This window comes from Geotrypetes seraphini, chromosome 9 (assembly GCF_902459505.1).
Source record: "Geotrypetes seraphini chromosome 9, aGeoSer1.1, whole genome shotgun sequence".
NCBI lineage: Eukaryota > Metazoa > Chordata > Amphibia > Gymnophiona > Dermophiidae > Geotrypetes > Geotrypetes seraphini.
Window position 1 is genome coordinate 156,481,181 of NC_047092.1, and position 24,250 is coordinate 156,505,430.

Consider the following 24,250-nt stretch of genomic DNA (forward strand, 5'->3'; position numbering starts at 1 on the left):
AATAATTAGAAATAACCTAAGTACCAAACATGCCCAAACAAATAGCTTTGGACAGTGTGAGAGAAGTTTTATCTAAGCTATAAATAGCGCAAACAAATTTAGAAAGGCAATGTTATAGTACAGCTGAAACTTCTAATGGCTGTATTTTATGATTAATTAATGATTACATCAGGAAGTAATTTCCATGATACACCTTATGTATGATTAAGTCTGTGTGCAATATTGCCACTAAAGCTAAGTCAACACTGTTATCTAAGATACACAATAGAGGAGGAACTTACATTGGTACTAAATGGAACTTTATAAAGCTATGATCAAGTTGATGGCATTCTAGATCTGCTAATCTTGCTGTTCAGTGCTAAGAACAAAGGAGGAATGAATTGAGAGTTGTATTTAAAGAAAGCTGCAGTTTCTGCCTATCACAATGGGAGATTCCTACAGGCACGACTTATGAGCTCACTATCCTAGATTAGGAAAACGAGATCTGTAGAAACTGGGAAAATATTGTAGTCTCAGTCACTGCTTCCAAACTCGGGAGAATTTGAGAAAAATAATCTCCTTTAATTGGAGAAATATTGAGCATCATTTCTGACACTAATTTGAATAAACGTTAACACTGTTTGGGCAGCAGTGAAGATCAAGACTGGATTTATCCTCTCATCACCCCTAAATATGCAGAGGAGGGGAAGGGGAAGAATAGGGATGTTCCCTCCAGGGATGTAGAAGCAGATGAAGTTTCTTCCATATATGCCCCTGTGTGCAAATAGATATCTTCTCTTCTGTTGGCATTATTCACAAGCACCCTTCAGTGGTAGGAGCAGTATTTCACTGGTTCCACCACTTTAAAGGCACTAGATTTCACTAGCTCTACTCCCTTAAAGGCACATAGGCTGGGGAATATTGCCAGTCCACAAGGCCCTACACCTTTTAAGCATCAGGTCTGACTTGACTGCTTTACAGGCAGAGTGAAGCTTGTGAGAATGAGTGAACCTTTCAGCTGCCTATTCCATTAATGGGAGATTCAAGACTGATGAGGATTACATACAATTCCTATGCATCCATCTTCTAAGATCTAAGGCAGGGGTGCCCGATCACGATAACCAGTAGATCGCAAGGGCAACGCAAGTAGATCGCAGAGCCCATCCCGGGCTCCACAATAGACTCGCATTGACTTTGTGTTCTCGCTGCTTCCTTGACATCACAAAAGCCAGGCGCAAACGTTGGGCCAACAAGCTTCCCTCCACCCCCCACCCTCCCCCCACCCTGACATCAATTCTGATGTCAGGGAGGAAGTTCCGGGCCAGCCAATCACTGCCTGGCTGGCCCGGAACTTCTTCAATGATGTCAGAATTGACGTCAGGGAGAAGGCTTGTGGGCCTGGCGTGGGCCTGGCTTTTTGGCATCAGGGAAGCAGGGCGAAATTGGCAGTGGTAGCTTGGGGGGAAGGGAAAGAGAAAGAAAGACAGAAAGAAAGAAGGGGGCAGGGAGAGAGAGAAAGAAAGAAAGAAGACGGGGGCAGGTTGAGAGGAAGAAATGTTGGGGGAGGGAATGTCGGGTGGCAGGAGGCAGGCAGGAAGAGAGGAAAAAAAAGTAAGACAGAGGGACAGAGAGAGATGTTGGTTGGGGAATGGAATGAGGTCTGGAGGAGAGGAAGCATGCCGAAGAAAGAAAGATTGGATGGACAGTCAAAAGGAAGTGCAACCAGAGACTCATGAAATCACCAGACAACAAAGGTATGAAAAATGATTTTATTTTCAATTTAGTGTTCAAAATGTGTCCAAATTTATATCTGCTGTCTATATTTTGCACTATAGCCCCCTTTTACTAAACCGCAATAGCGTTTTTTAGCGCAGGGAGCCTATGAGCGTCGGGAGCAGTGCAGAGCATTCAGCGCAGCTCCCTGTGCTTAAAACCGCTATCATGGTTTAGTAAAAGGGGAGGGGGTATATTTGTCTATTTTTGTATAGTTGTTACTGAGGTGACATTGCATATTTTAAAGTCATCTGCCTTGACCTCTTTGAAAAAAAAAACCCAAAATATAAATGATAATTAACATTTTCTCTGCGTATAGTGTGCTTTGTGTTTTTTTAAATTTTATTGTTGGTAGATCATTTTGACTGGGTCATTTTAAAAGTAGCTCGCAAGCCAAAAAAGTGTGGGCACCCCTGGTCTAAGGTAAAAAATGAAGGATTCTGATAAACCATCCTAAGAAATAAAAGTCATATAATTTTTTACCTTCAGATTTATTGAATTTTTACTAATTATTTTCAAGACAAAACACTTGAAATTAGAAGTCTGTTATCATGTCATAGCAGAAAATATAGAATTATACAAAATTAGAATAAACTAGAAACATGTCTATGAAATCTAAATTCAAGTCCACAATACAAGGAAGGCAAAAACAAAAATCAAACAATTCACCAAAAGAAATACAAACCTAGAGTTTAGGATTTTAAATTCTTAATACAAGGAAGACAAAGTTCAACTCAGTGAGGCCGCTTCATTCTGGATGGGATTACACTGACCAGCTGTAATTATTTTATTACTCAAGAGCATTGTTATAAGATTGATTCTGATATTTAATCACACATTTGCAAGGAAATTTAAGAAGAAATAAATCATTCAAGGTTAATACTCTAGGATACAACTGGATGGGCCATTTGGTCTTTACCTGTCATCATATTTCTATGTTTCTATGTAATGAGAACTGTTTGCAACACTTTTGTATAGCTTTCACTAAATCAGGAACATTCAGAGTACAAAAAGTGGAATTTTGGTATCTAAAATGAAGCTTTAATAACAAATCTCTGTCATAATCCAAAGTCATTGTCACTAGAAGATTGGATGAAATAGCAGGCTCTTTTTAGAAGATTGTAGAAAAGCAGTCAAATCCAAACTATGTCGTGAGATAGGGGATAAAATATCAATCCCTTCTCCTCCAGATTACTTTTTTGTAAGATGGTAAATAAAAAGCCCTGGAAACCGGTGGTAAGGATTAAGCAGATAATTTGTACCCAAAATAAGTTACATAACCATTTGCATAAACGACCACCAGAACTCGCTGCTTACTTAATTTTTCTACTATGCAAAAGTGACATCAGTGCGATTTTATCAAGTTTACCCTAACTTTAAAAATAGTAGTTATGAAGTTTTTGCGACAAGCTAAACATTACCGTGTGATCTGACTTATTGCGGAATTTCCGTCAACGAATTGGACAATGTGATGCTTAGATAAGCGTCTGAAAAAGATTGATGAAACTGGTAAATTAGAACTTTAGTAAGGTAATGTCTGGTCGCACAGTCCTCCCGTGGTTTTATGTTGAATCAGGAAGACTAGCCACAGACTCAGAGAACTCAGCATGAAATTGTATTTGATTTTGAAATTTCACAGACATCGGTGAACCAAATTGTTCATCATGACCTTCACTTGAAATGCTCCATTCTCTTTGTTGAACCGATGTAAAAGTAGACGGCAAATATTATATACAGTGGTGCCTCACACAACGAACTTAATCCGTTCCAGGAGCAAGTTTGTTATGTGAAACGTTCGTTGTGTGAAACGCGTTTTCCCATAAGAATACATTTAAAACACAATAATTCGTTCTGCAGCCCTGTTTTCCCATAAGAATACATTTAAAACACAATAATTCGTTCTGCAGCCCTACATTTCCCTCCCTCCACCTCACCTTGTATGCGGAGTCTGCCGGCCCTCTCCCTCACCCAGCCGCACGCTTCCAGAAAGCTGTGCACGCGCAGCTGCTGGAGTTGGTCAATGTTCTACTCTCCTGCAACTTCCGGTTTCCGGTTGCGTCAGAGGAGAAGATTGAGCAACAGAGCATGCGCGCGTGCGCTGCTCCCTGAAAGCGTGCGGCTGGCCGAGAAAGAGGGCCGGAGAACTCGGCATCCAGGGTAAGGTGGAGGGAGATGATGGAACAGTATTTCATGGTACAGTATTACTATTTGTTAAAAAGGAAATAATCTTTTGATGTTTTCTGGATTTTTTTTCGTTAGCTTAAACATGGCTTAACTTGCTGTAAATGGGTCAGGTCTCGTAAGATAGGACCAGAGAATCGGGTCTGGGTAAAACCAGGATTTGCAGGATCTCCAGGATCCTCATGGACTTGTATTGAGATCCTGGTAATATTGCAGGATTTCACGAATTTTCCAGGACCCTGGTCCACCTTAACAGCAGACCTCCTCTTTTTTTGATTGCCACAGCTGCTGCTCTGCATTTACTGGAGTCCCCTACACGCCGTCTTCTCCTTCTCTGCATGGGTGCTGCTGTTCCCGGCTTCGGCGAGAGTAGTTCCGCCCCCCCCCCCCCCGGGCCCCTCGGGCGACTTCGTTGTGTGAAACGAAGTTCGTTGTGGGGAGCACGACAAAAAGTTCGTTGTGCGCAGCGTTCGCTGTGCGAGGCGTCCGTTATGCGAGGCACCACTGTATTTTAAAAAATAAATAAATAATAAAATTAAGCTATCTGGATATTTTATCTTTCAGCAAGGCAATATGCCGGCCCATTGAACTAGTTGATGCAACGAACGCTGGACTTAATCCTGCAGACACTCTGGCCACTCAACAGCCTAGATTTAAATCCAATGTGAACTACAAAGCCTGAGCAGCAATGCAGGAAAAAGTGTAGAAGATGAAGATTAGAAACCGATGAATTCAATGATCACAATGTGACTGCATTGGAAGACCTCGATGAGCATATGATTGACGTATGACAAGAAAGTGGCACACATGTCTTCATGCTTATGTGTCTGCTTGGGGAGGAAATTCTGAACAAATTCTATGATTGAACTTAACCTTTTAATTTACTTTGCAAGAGTAACTCATGTTTGTTACTAATCTAAAAAGGTTTTCCTAAATGTACTCAAGACACCTGTTATGTTTCATTCTACCACTTCTATTAAAATACTGGGCGCAACGTTAGATCGATAGATCAAAGATCGTTAGATCGAAGACCACACAGACCTAATGATTAAAAAATGTTTTTCCGTCCTTTGGAAACTCCGTACAATCGAAAAATATTTTGATCTAACCACTTTTAGGTTACTGGTTCAGTCCTCAATATTATCAACTTTGGATTATTGTAACATTATTTATCTAGGGTCATCTAAAATAGACTGAGATTAATACAAATGTAGCAGTTCATTTGATTTTTGGGCTAAAAAAATATGATCACATTAGCCCTTATTATCAACAACTGCAATGGCTACCGTTTGAAGCCAGAGTATTATTTAAATTTGGCTGTATCTGCTTTAAAGCATTATTTGGTTTGGCTCCTGCTTATCTCAACTCCCATTTTGAAACATTGAAGTCCAATAAAAACACTTGAAAAAATTATTGGTTTGCGTTTCTGACACCAAAAGCTTGTTGTTATAAGAGATTCTTAGAAAAAACATTTGCTTATCAGGCAGGAAAAATGAATACTTGGTGGAATACTCTGATGCCACAAGCTCAGTCTTATTATTCTTTCAGAAAGTTGTTGAAAACTTACTTATTTGATAAATTTGTTACTTGAAAGATATTGTGAAATTCTAACTGAGAAACTTGTAACTCGATTATTACAGTTGTACCATAAGATGTGTGTGTTCGCTATTTGTACAGTCCTCTAGTTGTAAACCACCTAGAACTTTCAAATTCCTTTTTTTTAAAACTCCAGCTTTCATTCACAAATTATTAATACCTTACACTACCAACAGAACTTTAAGATCGGCAGAACAACATTTATTATCTATCCCATCTTTAAAAATAATAAATACGCGCCGCCAGTTTATGTTCTCCGTTATTGCTCCCCAAAATTGGAATTCTTTCCCTATTTATCTAAGAGAAGAATCTAATATAGAAAAATTCAAAAGTAAATTGAAAACTTTTCTTTTCAATGATGCATTTATAAATTAATTATAATTTGATTTTTTAAAAAAATCAGAAATCATTTTTTTCTCTTCTTTCAATCACCCTACCCTTCCTCATGTTCTTTCCCTATATGTCTCTCCAGACTTTTAATACAATGTAAATTCTCCCCTTAATTCCTTATGTTTCCAGTTTGTCGCATTTGTCTAAAGTTGAGTTTGTTTTATCTATTGTAGTAATAATTTTAATAATGTAATTTTATCATGATGTATATCGCTTTGAATCCAGATAAAGCGATTAATCAAAATTTTATTAAACTTGAAACTTGAACTAATGTGGTGTGAAGGTATACAAGAATAAAGTTATTATTATTAATTTTTGAGTCTTCTGTTTTACAAGGTATGTGATAACAGCATTAGGATTTAGTAATGTGTAATGCTATTGCATTGTTTTCAATATACTATTTATATAGTTTACTGAAAATTTGACATAAATAGGTACATAGTAACTTATGTTATAAAGTAAAATACATAGGGGCTCATAATCGAAAGAGAAAAACTGGCCTAAGTCCAAGTGCCGATAATAAAAACGGGTTTTGGACGTATTTCTAAACGACCTAGGCCTTCATAGTGCCACTGAACGACCAAAGCTAAATGGGGTGTTTCAGTAGGAGTGTCGAGGGTGGGAGTTGGGCGGGACGTGGGCTGGCTTAGACTTAGTCGTACAGCATGTATAACCGAAAGGCCAGGATCGACGGAACTTGGACGTTCTGACTTAGACCATCTAAAACATGGTCTAAGTCACAAAAAACCACCTAAAGTCAACAGATGAACACTGCAAACACATAAAACAGACCCCCACAAACTACCCCAGTGATCACCGACCCTTCCCCAACCCCATAAAAATCATATTCAGCCTCCAGACCATCATCACCTGGCAGCCTGGCATAGGAAAGCCTAGTCGTCCAGCACAGAGGCTGCTTAAGCCGTCTTGGGGGAGGGTTAGGGACCCATAGAGAGGAGGACCCATGCCCATAAGCCCCTGTAATCACTGCATTAATACTTAAACATGTGCACTCCCCTATACACCCCCAAAACCCTTTTTGACTGGCATATAAGTGCCTCCTGCAGCCATAAGGGCTATTAGGGTGGTAGATAAGTGGGACTAGGGGATTCAGGAGGTGGTTTGGAGGACTCACCATGACCTATAAGGGAGCTGTAGCGAGGAGAAGACATGGCACCCTTTTTGTGAAATTCACAGCAGTGCCCTGTAAGGTACCCTACTATTTAGGTGCCATGTCTGGGTGTTCAGTCCATCACTTTGCAGACCCCTCCCACGTCCAACAGGGCTTGTTCTAAGTGTTTTTGACTTGGACGAAAATGTGATGGACGATTTAGCGACTTGGACGATCAGATCTGCATGATGTATAATTACATGATTTTCGAAAGAAAAATATTTTGGACGTATTTTTCGAAAATGTGTCCTAGGCTGTTTTTTTACTTTGGACGACTTGCGAGTTAGACGAAAACGGACTTAGATGTTCCTTTCGATTATGCCCCTCATAGGGTCTCTCTTTTTTTTATTTATCCTATATATAAGCAGCTTGCAACTGCCATATGCTTACAATTATAAGAGGAAATAAATAGAGAAAATTTTTAAAGAAAAACCATATCCTACCTTTGCATATTAATAAGCTCTGAGCGTTTTTTGCAGTATGCCTTGGAAAGAAGCTCTTCTGTTGGTACTGGAACATAGCTCGGGTCAGTGCAGAACCATAAGGTATCAGAGAAACTGAGCTTCACAGCTTCAGAGAGGACATGCAAATAGTCCGCACTATTATGGGCCAAACCTATGGAGATGACCAGGCACGAACACTGAAAAAAGACTTCTTGTCACTTCCTGTTTGTAAACTTTGGTATATTATAAACAGGTAATTTTATAAAGCATTTTTCCATTTGTAAAGCACATTTTGCATGAAGAATTTGACTGTTATTAGATTGCATACGAGTATGAACTCATAAAAAATAGGTGCCTCGCAACATTGCCTACATCTAGGCAATCCTTGACATAGGTCTCTGAGCAGATGTGGGGCAGAATAGCAATGTATGCACATATTTTTTTAAATGCAGTAACCCAAATGATATTTGTGCTCCTAGTCTGTTCCAGAATACTAGAATAAATCTGCAATTAAACCCCTCTTCTACTAAACCACGCTAGCGGATTTAGCACGGGGAGCCGAGCTTAATGTCCCGAGCTGCTCCCGATGCTCATAGAGTTCTTTTGAGCGTCGGGAGCAGCGCGGGTCATTCAGCGCGTCCCCCTGCGCTAAAACCACTAGCGTGGTTTAGTAGAAGAGGGGGTAAGTGCCTAAATTTAGGCACCAAAAATTATACTTACATAGTTGAAGGGCATGGGCATTCCAACTATGTAAGCACTAAAAATCTTAAGCTCCAAAGGTATACAGTATATCTTTCCGAATTCGCGGTTTTGAATTCGCTGACTCAGTAATTCGCGGTTTTGCTCTGAAGGTAAAATTGCTGCTGAATAGAAGCGACAGCTAAGGACGAGCGATTCTGTGGGCAGGCGTGTATGTGTGGGAGAGAGAGGAGAGAGCCTTGCGATAATATCCAAAGGCGGGCACTTCAGCTGAAGAGGGAGAAAGAACTGCATTCGTTTGGTTGAAGCAGTGGAGGTTATAGAGCGGGATTGCTGCTGTGACCTGTAGTATCTTTGAAAGCTGTCTGGTGACGGTGAGAAGGCGGGGCCGGAGCAAGAGAGGAGGAAGAGGAGGAGTGCCGAGAGCACGAGGTTTAGGGGCAAGCAGGCGACGAGGGATTTTAAGTGTTTTGTCTTCCACGCACTGATTACAGTACTCAACCGATATTCACGGTTTTTCAACATTCACGGTCACTCTGAGAATGTAACCCCCATGAATTTTGGGGAGGTACTATATATACTATATATGGCATTAAAAAATATGGAAATTTGGGTAGATGCTCAATTTCCAAGCACAATATAATTGAATCACAAACCAATTAATGCTGATTATCAGGCACTAATAATCAATTAAAATTTACGAGCACATTTTTAGGCTCCGGGATCCACACAAAAATTTAACATGTGGATCCGAAAAGAGGGCATGGCCAAGGAAAGAGCGTGGGCGGATTGAGGGGCATTCCTGGAATTTATGTGCAATTTTATAGAATAAGGAAGATCTGGCATAATTTAGGTGTGAGAATTTGCACCAGGTATTTACTCGGTTTAAATCCTCGCACCTAAAATTGGGAGCAGACTGGGTGGGACAAATGCAGTTCTGTAAATAGTGGCCAACTTTAAGGGCCATTTATAGAAAAGCGCGCAGTGCAAAATTTTATTGGCGCCAGTTTTTCAGCACCATATACAAAATCTAGCCCCGAGTTATAGAATAGTGTCTATGGGCTCCTTTTACAAAGGAGCGCTCTTAATGCGCGGAATAATGCATATTAAATTGCCGCGTGTGCTAGCTGCTACTGCCTCCTTTTGAGCAGGCGGTAGATTTTTGGCTAGCGCACGCTAATCCGGTGCGTGCGTTAAAAACGCTAGCGCACCTTTGTAAAAGGAGCCCTATGTGTTCTTAAGCACCTAACTGCCATTTCACTCCCATTTTGGCACATAGTAACATAGTAGATGACGGCAGATAAAGACCCGAATGGTCCATCCAGTCTGCCCAACCTGATTCAATTTAAATTTTTAAAATTTTTTTCTTCTTAGCTATTTCTGGGCAAGAATCCAAAGCTCTACCCGGTACTATGCTTGGTTCCCACTGCCAAAATCTCTATCAAAACCTACTCCAGCCCATCTACACTCTCCCAGCCATTGAAGCCCTCCCCAGCCCCAAACGCCCATTTGAGCGCTGAAAGTTAGACAGTACTATATAAAATTGGGGGAAACTGTTTTAATAAGTACTAAAATGAAATGGCATGAAATAAAACAAAAGAAACCCCTGCACAATGAAAAAAAACAAAACACTTTAGCTAATTACATTATATAACTTCTAATCCTCCAGAATTACATCACACTCACAAATCTGTTATTTCCCCATAGGTCTTTCAGACACCTTGCAATAATTCATACCTCTGAGGTTAAAGTTTTCTAGAATATTGAGGGTCATTAAAGCTGTGATTCCTTGTCCATTTGGAGGTATTTCCCAAACCTTTATACCCTAGAAAATCAAGATATATTGTAGGTGCTTTTCAGTAAATTTCCTCATATGTAAAAGGCAGGCAAGATGGAATATAAACAGTATGCTGTCAGTAATCAAACAAGATGCTATTGTCATTATTTAACTGGTCATGCATTCCCTCAGTATATGGGGATACAGTACTCCCCCGATATTCGCAGGGGTTCCGTTCCAGGAACCCCCTGCGAATCTTGAAAAACCGCAAATACGGTTTTTCGTAGGGGAGACTGGAGAGGGCAGCGGGAGAGGCAGGAGAGAGCAGCTGGAGTGCCGGAGAGTGCAGGAAATCACTCGCTGTATGTTCCAACTGCCTCTTCCTGAACTAAGTCGGGCCTTATCAATCAGGAGCTGCAGGGGGGGGGGGGCAGTGACGCGAACGGGGGGGGGAGGGGGTGCCGGATCGCAGGGGGGATGTGGAGCAGCGCCGGTGGCCTCAGGGGGGGGTTTAAGGTGGAGCAGTGCCGCTGGCCTTGGGGGGTGGGAGGGATGGGAATGTATCAAGTGAGTTTCCCTTAGTTCCTATGGGGAAACTCGCTTTGATATATGAGTACTTTGGTTTACGAGCATGCTTCTGGAACGAATTATGCTCGTAAACCAAGGTTCCACTGTAATTAAAGACCAGCAAAAAAACCGAACAAGAGCATAAGAGAAAATAAGTGTTGTAGAGCAATCAATTTGTTGAATCTTTAGTATTGTGTATATAATAAAGTTTTACGAAATTGTTGTAACTGACCTATCAATCTGACAGTCAGGAAGCCCATTCCACATTTCTACCGGTTTATAAGCGAAAGACTGACTGAGTTTCCCGGTTGATTTAATTCCTTTGAAGGAAGGGTTCGATGACGATTGCTACCAAGATGGGTTTTGCTACGCTATTGGCATTCTGAAGTCCTAGTTAGATGTGTGTTGCTCTAGTGTGGGTTCTTGTTGGAACAGTCCAGACACTACCATTGATTATTAAGCTATCAACAGCATTAACACGACACAGGCTGCAAAGGTAAGTGATTCAAGCATCCAGGTAAAATGTTTGTCTGGCATGACCCAGCAGTTTCCTACTCCTCCTTTATATTTCCAGCTCAGTGGAAACCAGGGTGGGATGTGGCACCATCAGCTTTTATTTGCAATAACATGGGGGATCCTTTTCCTATATTATATCTTCACCGCACTTGATTTCAAGTTCTACAGAGCCATACCTCATTTATTTATTTATTTAATTTGAATCCCAAACTACCAAAATGGTATGCAATAGCTGTCTACAGTAAACACAACAGTAAACAAATAGCAAAACATAGAAAAATAACACAATACATAGAATATCTTAGTTAGAGTTGACTACAACATTATCAAAGAGCCAGGAAAAAAATAAAAGATATCCCTATCAACTAATACAAAATGTTTAACATAATTATTATATAAGAATTGCCATACTGGGACAGGCCAAAAGGTCCATCAAGCCCGATATCCTGTTTCCAACAGTGGCCAACCCAGGTCCCAAGTACCTAGCTAGAACCAAAGTAGTAAAACAGATTTTACGCTGCTTATCCTAGGAATAAGCAGTGGATTTCCCCAAGCCATTCTCTTTAATGGCCTATGGACTTCTCTTTTAGGAAATTATACAAACTTTTTTTTAAACCCTGCTAAGCTAACTGATTTCACCACATTCTCTGGCAACAAATTCCAGAGTTTAACTACACGTTGTGTGAAGAAATACCTGTCTTTTTGCTTAGCTATTTTGAGACAGGTGTAGCATCACAAGCGTTCCATTTATATCCACTGAAATAGCAGCTTTCATCTATAAGTAAGCAGTGTTCCACTAAACCTTTGCCTTATGTTTCAAAACCGTATGTCAGATTTTCAGTGGATCAAGAGCACATTACCTGTGAACATTTTACGCCTTCATTTCATAGCTAATTAGTTCAAAGGTCAGCCCTCACCATGCCTGCAAATCAACACAACTTATATCCTACTGATAACATTATCTGGACTTCATTCACATATATATGACTAACTTACTTGCTGATGTATTTTCTCAGAGGGAAAGAAGATTTATCAGATTGTCCTATGTGTGTGTGGGTGTGCTTGGAGTCCTATCCACACCAATGTTTTAGGACATGTCAGGGGGACATGGAATGTTTTATTTTGGACCACAGCCTTGCCATGTTCTGGGTGGAACTTTTCCTTTCTGTCTGATATGTGTTTCTTTAGAGGTTTTTTATATAATGCTTAGAGAAAGCACCTATGTTCCTTTAAAGAATACTAGATACATGCATAAAGTTAGGTGTGAGCAATTGCACCATATAGACATATGTACATATAAACTTTTACTTTTGGTTTGCACTGCTCAGTGCGCTGCAGATTGTCTTCACAAGTGAGATTAGAACTCAGCGTCCACCAGCTAATGTCCCCATACGTAAAAACTGGGATCCTTTTTGGGACTACCTAAATTTCAATAAAGACTCAATTGTTTGGTTGAAAAGACACCTTCCTTGCCCTTCTGTTGCGAGGAGTTCTTCTGTTTGCTTGCTCAAATCCCACAGCATGGAACCAAAAGGGGGTATGGTCATGAGAGGTGCACAGGCAAGTTGGGGGCTTTCCTAAAATTTGTGCACAGTTTTAGAATACCGAGAAAGTGCGTCCAAATTAGGCAATGGGAATTAGACCTGGTTTTAAGAGTAGGCATAAGTCCCCAAATCAGCACTCAATGTTAATTCTACAACGAGTGCTCATCTTTGAGTGGCCTTTATAGAGCAGCATTTTTTGGTATTGATTTCTGAGTGAGAGCAACAACCAAAGAAATGGATGATCCTAATGTTTTCATAGCAAACAAAGTCCAAAAAACCATACACAAAAAAGGCTGTGGAAGCAATGCTCTTGATCTAGGTTGATTTATAAAAGTGTATTATATCCAAAGTGCAGACAATAACAATCTTGATATATTTGTTGCATCTAAAATCCAAACAGTAATAATCCACATAAGACTTGAAAAGAAAGGACCCTACATGGTCTTTGTTTCGGCAAATGTGCCTTCCTCAGGGGTCCTTTGCAGATCAGCATGTAATCTTTGCAGTTTAGATCTAAGCTTTTCAGGCCTCTCTCCCTTTGTTTTGCTGATTTTTGAGTGTCATTTACTGAATCTAGCCCAATGTGTATAAGTCAGTGGTCTCAAACTCAAACCCTTTGCAGGGCCACATTTTGGGATTTGTAGATACTTGGAGGGCCTCATTAAAGAAATGAGTTTTCCATGAGGTAAAACTCTTTATAGTTTATAAATCTTTCCTTTTAGCTAAGTCTTAATAATAATAATGCAATTTATAGCTAAAGAGACATATGATCAAGAAACTGTTTAATTTTACTTCTGTGATTATGATAAACATATCAAGGGCCTCAAAATAGTACCTGGTGGGCCGCAAGTTTGAGACCACTGGTATAAATTAACCTGAAAAAGGCTATATTGTTATCCAGGAAGTAAATATTGCTATTATCCAGATAACAGTGGCAGTCGTTACTTTATCTGCATATTCAGTGTTAATATCTAGATATCGGTCTGTGCGGAATATTCAAGGATACGTTTAAACGCCAAAGCTGATGTTTAAGAGAATGCTGGCTGTGGAATTTAAACATTGTTCCTTATAATTACATTTATAAACGTAGTAATGAGAATAGATCTATGAGGTGTGGTCTCCTATGAATAACAACTAACACATTCCACTATGAATCAGAAATTGATCTACATTTGCCAGGTCATAGACTGACTTCTGCCTTTAGACAGCACTGAACACTGACTCAGTTCCCATTGCTCAATTCCAGGCACCTGATAGTAACAAAGCTGAATGTCTAATAACAACTCCATCATGAACACTGGGACCCTTTTAACTAAGCAATTTTTAGCAGGCGCCAACTATTAGCACTGATCACTAAAACCCAAATTCTATAAATGGCACCCAAAGTTAGATGCACTATAGGGCGCATATTTACAAAATAGGGTCAGTTCTAATAATAATGTAATAATAATAACAGTTTATATACCGCAGGACCGTGAAGTTCTATGCGGTTTACAATAATTAAAAGATGTTACAGATTGAATGGATTTAACAATGTTCTGTCGGTTAACATTGATTGAAAGATGCTACCAATTGAGTGGATTTAACAAAGTTAAAAGCTAGTGATTAACAGCTCTAGGGATCAGTTATTGTGGAATGAGGTTAGTTGTCTAAGTACTTTAGGAACAGATATGTTTTTAGGCGTTTCCTAAATTCTCCATAAGTAGTAGACGTAAACAATTCTTCTAGATCTTTACCCCATAATGCTGCCTGATGTGAGAGGAGATGTTGATGATGTCTTTTAAATTTACATCCTCTAACCGGAGGGGAAACAAATGCTACATTAACACTCAGGGCTCCTTTTACGAAGACGCGTTAGTGGCTTTATCGTACGCACCTTTTTAGCGCGCGCTAATCCCTGCGCTAGCCGAAAAACTACCGCCTGCTCAAGAGGAGGCGGTAGCGGCTAGATCGGCCAGCAAATTAGCACGCGCTATTATGCGCGTTAAAACGCTAACGCGGCTTCGTAAAAGGAGCTTTCTGTTGATAATATATATAAATAATTGGCCTTAATAAGCACTAATGTCTTGATTCCATAAATGGGGTCTAACTCCTAGGCTGTTATAGAATCATGCTTAGCGATGCCTAAGCATTCTAAGATACTAGTAGGCATTGAATCCTTAGGTGCGCTGCCATTTAGGCCAGGGTTTTCTTGCTTAAGATAGGTGCCTACGGGTGCCTAAGTCAATCCATATCCAAACTCCACTCCAAATCTATCCCTAATCATGCTTACTTGCCGATAGGCATCGATAAGTACCTTGGTGTAAATGGCTACCTTGAAGAGGTAAGTGCTTCCCAGCAAATTCATTTTTTTAATCATTTTCTTAATTGGTTTTTAATGACGCTTTCAATTATTAGTGCTGATTATGCCATTTTAAAAAGTTATGTGCCTAGATTGGCTGGCCATGCCAATCTAGGCACCTAACTGTAGGCGTCTTTTATAGAATCAGGGGCAAATTCTATAAATGGCGTTCCGATTGTAGGTGGCGGTAGGCATCCTACCACTGTCTAACCAGCCAATCGGGACGCACATTTTAAAAAAAAAAAAAAAACCTCCCAAGGTAGGCCTACATTGGAGGCACCTCTATGAGCCTAGGGAGGCATGCAAGCCCACCTAAGTTCACCTAAGGCTAGGCATGGGCGTGGTTTGGCCCAGAAGTAGCCTTAGGTGGACCTAGGGAGCCATACGAATCTCCCTAGGCCAGCGGGAGATGAGTACAATGTAGACTAGCAAAATGCTGGCCTACATTGTAAGTAGACGCGGCTGCTGAGCTTATCGCGGCAAGGGATCTCCCTGCCGCAATATGTTTAGCAGCTATGGCTGCCTGTCTCCCCTGAATGATCACGACAGGAGGGATGCCCGGTCCCTCCTGCCTGGCACCACCCCTAATGATCGCGGCAAGAGATATGCCCAGTCCTTCCTGTCAGAACCCCACCCCCCTGTAGATCGCCGGCAGGAGGGATGCCCAACCCATACTACTGGAATAGCCCCCATCCCGTAGATTGCCGGCAGGAGGAATACCCAATCCTTCCTGCTGGAACCTCCCACCCTCCTGCTGGACCACCCATCCCACCCCCGGACCCCACTCCCACCCAGACCCTGCCCATATGAGAGGCCTTAGGCACATGGGCCAACCTATGATTCTGGTTGGCCCATGTGCCTAAGGCCCCTCCTATGGGCGGGGCCTTAGGCGCCTGGGCCAATCAAGCCTTAGGCCCCTCCCCAGTGCATTCCATAATGCACCGGGAAAGAGCAGGCCCGCCATTCAGATAACAACAGGCCTGCCGGACGGACGGAGGGAGGACCTATCCATCAGGCCATCAAACCAGGGGGGGGGGGGTCTGAGGAGGTCTATGCAGGTGGACCTGCCAGCCAGAGGAAGTAAGCATCCCTCTGATCGACCAATGAAAAATAGGTACTGAGCGTTACTCTTTAAAGCATGGGCTTCTTAGCATTAGATCATGCCAACTGTTAGCACATGCGATTGAGACTAGGGAAAACTTAGGGGGCTATGAGAGAGTGTATAAAGGCTCTGGGTAAAGACAGAGAAAGATCTTGCAACTGTAGCTATGATCCTACTTTATGTGCAATGCCAAGTCAAAAAAAAAAATGCTGTTCTTTCTACCGAGCAGAAATCTGAAGCTTTAAAAACATTAGGCAAGGGCGAGTCTAAGCAAAAAATTGTTTGGGGAGTTCCCAAATTTCTTTTGTATTTGCCAATGATGAATCTTTACTTCCTCTAGCCAACATCACTATACTTAATGCTGACAAATGCCTTAGTCCAACAGGCCGCTCTACCACATTTAATTGGATAAATACTTTATTCCTCTATAAAGTGGCGTTATGTTTATTAGGTATGATTGCTTTAATTTCTGCTGGGAAGCCACATTATATTATTGGTGTCTGAATCCTTTATTTACCCAGAGACTCTTTAGTTTATTGGGAGATGGCTAATTTATTCTTAGAAAGGACAGGCAGAAATCCAGTCTATGGGCTCCTTTTACAAAGGTGCACTAAGCATTTTAGCGCACGCACCGGATTAGTGCGTTCTATAGGGCAAGCTAGCCAAAAATCTACCACCTGCTCAAAAGGAGGCGGTAGCGGCTAGCGTGCTATTCCACACGTTAAGCCCTAACGCGCCTTCATAAAAGGAGCCCTATGTGTCATCCTGTCTTTAATTATTACAAAATTAATTCAAGAGTTTAAATCTTGTACAAGAAGACTTCTGAGGAAGAAAATGGACCTGAGGACAATTTTCAAGGTCTCTGACCTAGTTAAAGGATATTTACCTGGGTCAAACAACTAGGCTGAAAATTATCCTCTTCTCCCTTCCCGCCTACAACAAAAATAAGTAGGCAAAGGGTTCACGTGTACTTTTAACTGCATTGATAAGGAGTGTTCTCAGAGAATGTAAAGAACAAAGGACTAGATTCACTAACCTCCTTTCCATGTCCGATCCATGCCCGACTGCCTGCAGGCCAACAAATTCACTAAAGGCCTGCATGCAAATAAGGACAATCGTTGGCACGCCCCTCACCCACTGCACGGATCACTAGAGAGCGATCCTTGAGCATGCGCAGACCATCTTCCTTGCCTGTAGATGGTCTGCACATGCTCTCAATTAGGAAACTTTGTTTTTGCAAGCTCGTGATTTTAACCCGCTTTAAGCCTGCGGGTTAAAACCATGAGCTTGCACTGCGTGGAAGAGCAGAAGAGTCGGGGCTGAGAGCAGGAGATCAGGGCTGAGAGTAGAGAAGCTGTGCAGAGAGCAAGGCAGCAGGCAGGAGAATCGGGGGGTTTTAGCACAAGTGGACAAGTTATTTTTGGCTAAAATAACAGAAAAAATTGTATATAATCAATTATCAGAATACATAGAAAAAACCAACATATTGCACCCAAATCAAACCGGGTTCAGACAAAACCACTCTACAGAGCACTCTTTGATTGGGATGACTACAATGATACTGTCTTTCTTCCCCCCCATGTTTTTACCTTTGTATTTTGAATTTAATATAGAATGTAACCATTAATGAACTTTCCCATTGTTTCAATATAATACGTAACAACTTAATTTTTATTTTAAATTGTGTTTGTTTTTGTAACATTGTTTATTTATACAATATTTTACCTATGTTTATAATTATTTGTATTATTTTGTACATCGCCTTGAATGTAGAGAAAGCGATTAATCAAATTATTTAATAAACTTGGATAAACTTGGATTGTCCTCACCAATCGCTAGTTTTTTGATCGGCCGGCCAGTCGATAAGTTTAGTGAATCGCATCTTTCCTGCTTTGCATGCCGATTCCCCTCATTTGCATGCACGGATCGGGATAGGATCGGAGGAGAGGTTAGTGAATTGGGTCGGAGGGAAATCGGGTCGCAAAGGGCTCGCATACCAATCGGTACACGATCGGTTTGCTTAGTGAATCTAGCCCATAATGTAGATTGGCATCTTCAAATCCCTCTGTGCATTTTTGGCTCGATTCTTCTGCTCAAGGAAAAGGCAGTGTAGAATCCACATTTCCATTGCTCCTCAAAGAATGAATCATGCTTTTTGCAAAGAAAGTGCACTCTTTCCAAGAGCATTCTCTTTGCAAATAGTGTGTACTCTTTGTGTAAAGTGCACATTTTTTCAGAAGATTGTACAGTGTTTTAAAAATGTGTATACTCTTAATGATATGTATTTTGAGCCAGTGTGAGTCGAGGTATGTCGCTGTAATGTGGTTGTATTTCCTCAGTGAATAGATAAGTCTTAGCGCTGTGTTTTGAATTGTTTGTAATTGTTTTATCATGGTTGCTGGGCAGGGGAGATATTCAAGTTTCAAGTTTAATGGTTTTTTTGATTAATCGCTTAATCATATTTCTAAGCAATGAACAGTTTAAAATTACATTTGGTGAGAAATAATGCTATACAAAATTTTTATATAATAACATTAGGGATTGAAGTTTAACTTAACAAACTCATAACACTAGGTAAAAAGGGATGTGAAATACAAATCATTATAGGAAAGTAGAAACAAAAAGGGAAAAGTACAAAAGGTAAACAAATAAAAGGTAAAATATTATAAGATAAAAATAGTTTGGCCTATGGATTATTAAACTTAGTTATCAAAGGCGTCTTTGAAGAGAAATGTTTTTAAATTACTTTTGAATTTTCCAAGTTCCTGTTCTTCCCTTAAATACATTGGAAGGGCATTCCAAGTCTGTGGTGCGGTAACCGAAAAAATAAATTGCCGTCTTGTATTAATAACCTTCAGCGAAGGAATAGTTAGTAAATTCTGTTCATTAGATCTCAAAGCTCTATTTGGAGAATATGGAATTAATAATTTATATATAAATGCTGGGGTTTTATTACAAAGAGATTTGAAAGTCAGAATGCAAAGTTTATATGTTATCCGATGGATAACTGGAAGCCAGTGCGCGTTTTTTAGAAGTGGTGTTACATGGTCAAACTTTCTGTATTTGGTTATAAGCTTAATGGAAGCATTTTGAATGATTTGAAGATATAGTATGTTGCAGTAGTCTAGAAGACCTCGGACTAGGGACTGGACCAAGAGCTGGAATTGTGTTCTGTCAAAGAATTTTCGAACTTGCCTTAAGTTTCTCATGACCGCGAATGATTTTTGCATTGTTTTGTTGATTTGTGGTAGCATGGTACAGCATCTGTCTATCGTCATTCCTAGAAATTTTAGATTGGGTTGTATGGGGTATGTGATTGAGTTTATTACTAGATAGGTTATGGTTGGGGTTTTATTATTTTCAAGGAGAATGGATTTTGTCTTGTCTGGGTTCAGTTTCAGTTTGTGATTTTTCATCCATGTTGCTACTGTTTCAAGTGTCCTGTGTAGTGTGTCTGTCATGGAGAACGTTGGTTGGTCAAAAGGAAGGAGAATAGTGATGTCGTCTGCATAGCTATATGAGGTTAGGCCTAATTTGTCCAGGCAGGTGCCGAGGGATGCAATGTAGAGATTGAAGAGAGTTAGGGATAGTAGAGATCCTTGGGGTACTCCGCAGAGGTTGGGCCATGGTTCCGATTTTTCTTTGTTCAACTTTCTCTTTAAGTTCTGGATTGTAAGAATCCTTGAAACCATGTGTGTACCTTGTCTGTGATTCCTATTGTATCTAGTATTTGTAGTAGGATGTTGTGGTCCACCAGGTCAAATGCTGCGGTGAGATCCAGTTGTATAATCAGCATTTTTCTACCTGTGCTGAGGTGTTGTCTAGCTGTATCCAGGAGTTCACAGGAGTTCTATCTACTATGTGGGGTGTATTCTTTTTTCAAGTTGCCAAAATTTGGAACGCTAGATTTGGGATAGTTGATCTATTTCTTTTTCTCCCAGAAGGAGTGACGTCAATTTACAACTGATTGAGACTCACTGGAACTTCCCTAGGGTCATAACTTGGATATTACTATGCACTCCTAATGCAGACGTTAGCCGAAACGTGACTGTGCCAGACTGTCCTTTTTTTAATGAAGTGACCATTATTAAACTACTGCAGATTGTGTTTGATTAAGATTTCCTTTCATCTCCAATCTGAATGTCTTGCGAACAATCTAAATATATGCTGAATAGCAGCTGAGGAAGTTAACATTTGATTGGAAGGAGGTGTAGCCTAATGGGTAGAACATGAGTACATTACATTACATTACATTAGGGACTTCTATTCCGCCTATACCTTGCAGTTCAAGGCGGACCAGAGGAGCTCAGGTTCAAATCCTATCAACAAACCTTGTACAGTAATTTGGGGCAAGCCATGTAACACTCCAATGCCTCAGGTACAAACTCAAATTGTAAGTTTTCTGGTAACAGGACAATGTCTATTGCAACTTGCCTTGAGCCTACTACTGGAAAGGTGTAAGCTAACTTTAAAATCCCTTTCCTTTACTGCTATTTGGCTTGCCAAACCCAAAACTGGCAAGGTTGCATCAACTCCTTTAATCTTGCTACTTAACCCCCTCTCTCTTTTACAAAGCCGAGCTAGCGGCTGCTGCAGGAGTAATCGCTCTAACGTCACAGGGAATTAATGGACGCCAGAGTATTTGCCACGCAGCTTTGTAAAAGAAGCCCTAAATTTTCTGTCACACATGTCATTCATGGCAATGAAATAATACTAACCGCAGTTACAATTTGAATTACAAATACTCCTTTATTAACAGATGGATAATGGAAATGTTTAAGAACAGTATAGTGCATATGTTTTAGAAATGTTAATTTCTTTTGATGCTCTCAAGCTCTGCCAGTGACGGATCTGTGAAATGTGCTGTGCCGGAAGTTGTATTAAGACCTGCACTACAATATGACTGTTTGCTATCAGGCCGCTTCAGAGACTTTTCTATTGCTTAAATTTGTTTTATTTTATTTTTAATTTTCTATTTCTTTGATTTTTAATCTTGGAAATGTATTATATGTTGTTATTACTTATTTTTAGTTTATCAGGTACTTTTTAGCTAGATTGTGAGCCTTCGGGACAGATAGGGTAGTTTTTCTCAAGTACCTAATTTCATTTTAGTTTGATACATTGTAAACCACTTAGGTCAGTAAAATGCAGGGGCGGTATATCAAATCTTAAATAAACATAAACATACAGAATACCAGATTATTCAGCTGAATTATTTTACCTTGTAAGTTATGAAGATTGGCTTTACTTTTTCAGTGGTATGGCTTTTCATGTCCTCTAATGTCAATATTCCACCATTCTTCTGCACTATTTCTACAATAGCTTTTCCAATTCGACCTTCATAAAATTCTTTCTTACCAGATTTTGCGAGAACCTGGAATAGAGAAATTTTTTATTTGGATTATCCTAATAATATAGATATGCAAGGCACACTGTATTTGGCACCATGACCCCCTTTTCGCCCCCCAGGTGCTAGTGTCATAAGACTAATGCTAGGGAGCTAAGGCAGCCATTTTGAAACAAGAAGCCTCTGTGCATAAGCATTTTGGGATCATTCTTGCCCCCCCCCCCCCCCACCAATCTGTCCAGCAGGAAGACCCCAGTGGTTGGGTGAGTAAGGAGATTTTGACAAGGGATTGGGGAGAGGGTGAATTGTGGGATGGGAAGTTTTTTTAAAAACTGTTGTGGCCCTTTTACTAAAGCATACTAACAGATTTAGCGCGCACTAATGATTAGTGCGTGCTAAATGCCACACATAGCATAGCAGTGGTTCTTATATTCTGCATATGCCTCAAAGGAGTTCAAAGAAGATCACAATGATTACTCAAGCAAAGCACATGGAAAAAAATATATTGCATACTAAAACTCATTTGCAAAGGTTAAAAGAAAAAGAGAAACTACTCACAATGGCTGTGCTTCAGAGCAAGTGGACGTGTCTGATGCACAATCTTGACAACATTGTGACATTATCAATATGCACCTAGATGACAGAATGCCACCAAAAAATAGGGGTATCTTTTTCTGATAGAAATCCACGAAATTGTGAACGTCTATTCATAGAATCGCATCCAGTGTTTGGACGTCTAAGTTCCAATTAATGCTTGTTAAAGTTGTTAATTGGGCTTATTATCTACTTTATGTGGACGCCTAAGTCGATGGACGTCCATATTGTGGACGCCTAAAGTTAGATGTCCTTTACGGAATTTGCCCCTTTGAGTCCCGTGTGGCAGGATGGTGGTTGTAATGATGGTGGTCTTTTCTTGCTCTTACTACTTACTGTATTTGAAGTAGTGAGCAATGCTGTTGATGTGTTAGTCCAATTTAAAGGTAATAAATATAAATGAAACAAAATAGAAAATGGAAACTATGATGATAGCTTTTTTTATTGGATTAACTTAATTCATTTTTAGTAGCTTTTGAAGGCCACAATCTTCTTTCTCAGGTAAGGCAATATTGTCTTGACCTAAGAAAGATTCTAGTCTTCAAATCATAGTTAAGATCAAGTTTCAAAGTTTCTTTATTTTTGATATACCGTCTATCAAAATACATGTTTAAACAGTGTACATTATAAAAGATTATAGGAAACAATTAATAGGTAAATAAAAACAATAATTTATCAAATATTAAAAATACTGGACAAATTCAGATTAACATACATGAAACGAAAGGAAAGTAGGGGAGGGAGAGGTTGTTTAAAATACATCGAAGTAAAATTAATAAAAAAGGAAGGTAAGTGGGGAGTGGTAAAGACATTAGGAAGGGAAACACTTCAAAAGAAGTATTACATGTTTCAAAGCTACACATGAATCAGGGAATTAAGAGGCGGAGGCTGATGCTAAAGAGTAAAAGCATCTTTAAAGAGGAACGTTTTAAGTTTGGTTTTAAATTTTTCGAGTGAATTCTCTAATCAACTGTCTAGTGGAAGGGCATTCCATAGAGAGGGGGTGGTAACTGAAAAGATGGATTTGCGAGTAGTATCGTAAAACAATTCCCGTATTGACGGTATAGAGAGTAAATTTTGATTATTTGATCGGAGGGCCCTTGATGATGAGTAAGGGATCAAAAGTTTATCTATGAACATCAGTTGGTTAGAGTTTTTTGTTTTAAAAGTGAGGAGGAGTATTTTATAAGAGAGACGATGAGTGACAGGTGGAGGAGAGGCGTGACATGGTCAAATTTTTTTGCATGATAGATTAATTTGACAGCAGTGTTTTGCAATAGTTGTAGATGGCGAATTTCTTTCTGGGTTATGCCTTGATAAAGTGCATTACAGTAATCTATAGTTGAAATTATTAGGGAGTGAATCAAGAAATTAATGGAGGAGGGATCAAGAAAAGAGGAAATAGAACGGATGAGCCTAAGCTTATGGAAACATTTCTGCATAACTGCACTAACTTGTTGATGAAAGGTAAGATCCCTGTCTAGAATGAATCCAAGGAGTTTAACTTTGCTATCCGTTTGAATTGGGGAGGAGTTGATACTGATGGGTAGACATAAATGTTCATCTGGAGAAGGCGAGAAAAGGACACTAGTAGTTTTAAGAATGTTCAGTGATTGTTTATTATGCCGAAGCCAGAGGCTGATTTTGTTGAGTTTTTGATTAATTTCTGTTATTTCATCAGGAGATGTAGGATTTAAGGGGTGAAGTAATTGGATATCATCGGCATATGTAAATACGGTGAAACCTATAGATTGGGCCAGACTGAGTAGTGGTGCTAGGAATATATTAAAAAGAAGGGGAGAAAGAATTGAACCTTGGGGGACTCCATAGTTTTGGTAGATAGTGGAAGAGATAGTCATTGAAACTGACTTTATAGTTTCAGTCTTGAAAGTAAGAAGAGAACCATTGCCTAATAAAAAAAGGAATCATCATTTTTTATCAAGGTTTTTAATTTATATTTATTACTATTTGAAGTAAAAGGAATCAAAGAATACATTTTAGTGCCACCCTTCACACTTGTCTATGTTGCGTATAATGATAAATGTACAGGACACAGACTACTTAGTTGCTTTCAAATCGTGCACTCAGCACTGTTGCTCATACCCTTCATGGTTTAGCGTGGCACAATGATGACACTCAGGCGCTTGTCAACTCAAGTGGAATTTATTCGGCCGCAGCCATAACAGCACAATTACAACAATTACATCAAACTGTTATCAACTGAACATCA

General features: G+C 39.9%; 1 protein-coding gene across 5 annotated transcripts in view; it reads right to left on the minus strand.

Annotated features, from left to right (window-relative positions):
* LOC117366595 (glutathione hydrolase-like YwrD proenzyme) overlaps window positions 1–24,250 on the minus strand; it is a 120,314-nt gene that overhangs the window by 72,835 nt on the left and 23,229 nt on the right. For 3 of the 5 annotated variants that reach the window (XM_033958132.1, XM_033958133.1, XM_033958134.1), the window contains 3 exons: window positions 21,301–21,453; window positions 9,970–10,057; window positions 7,534–7,705 (listed from right to left, as the gene is read on the minus strand). In XM_033958132.1, coding sequence (XP_033814023.1) covers window positions 7,534–7,705; window positions 9,970–10,057; window positions 21,301–21,453 — 413 coding nt within the window. Of the gene's footprint in view, window positions 1–7,533; window positions 7,706–9,969; window positions 10,058–21,300; window positions 21,558–24,250 lie in introns of those variants that run through there. The other 2 variants (XM_033958135.1, XM_033958136.1) reach the window with 2 other exon arrangements.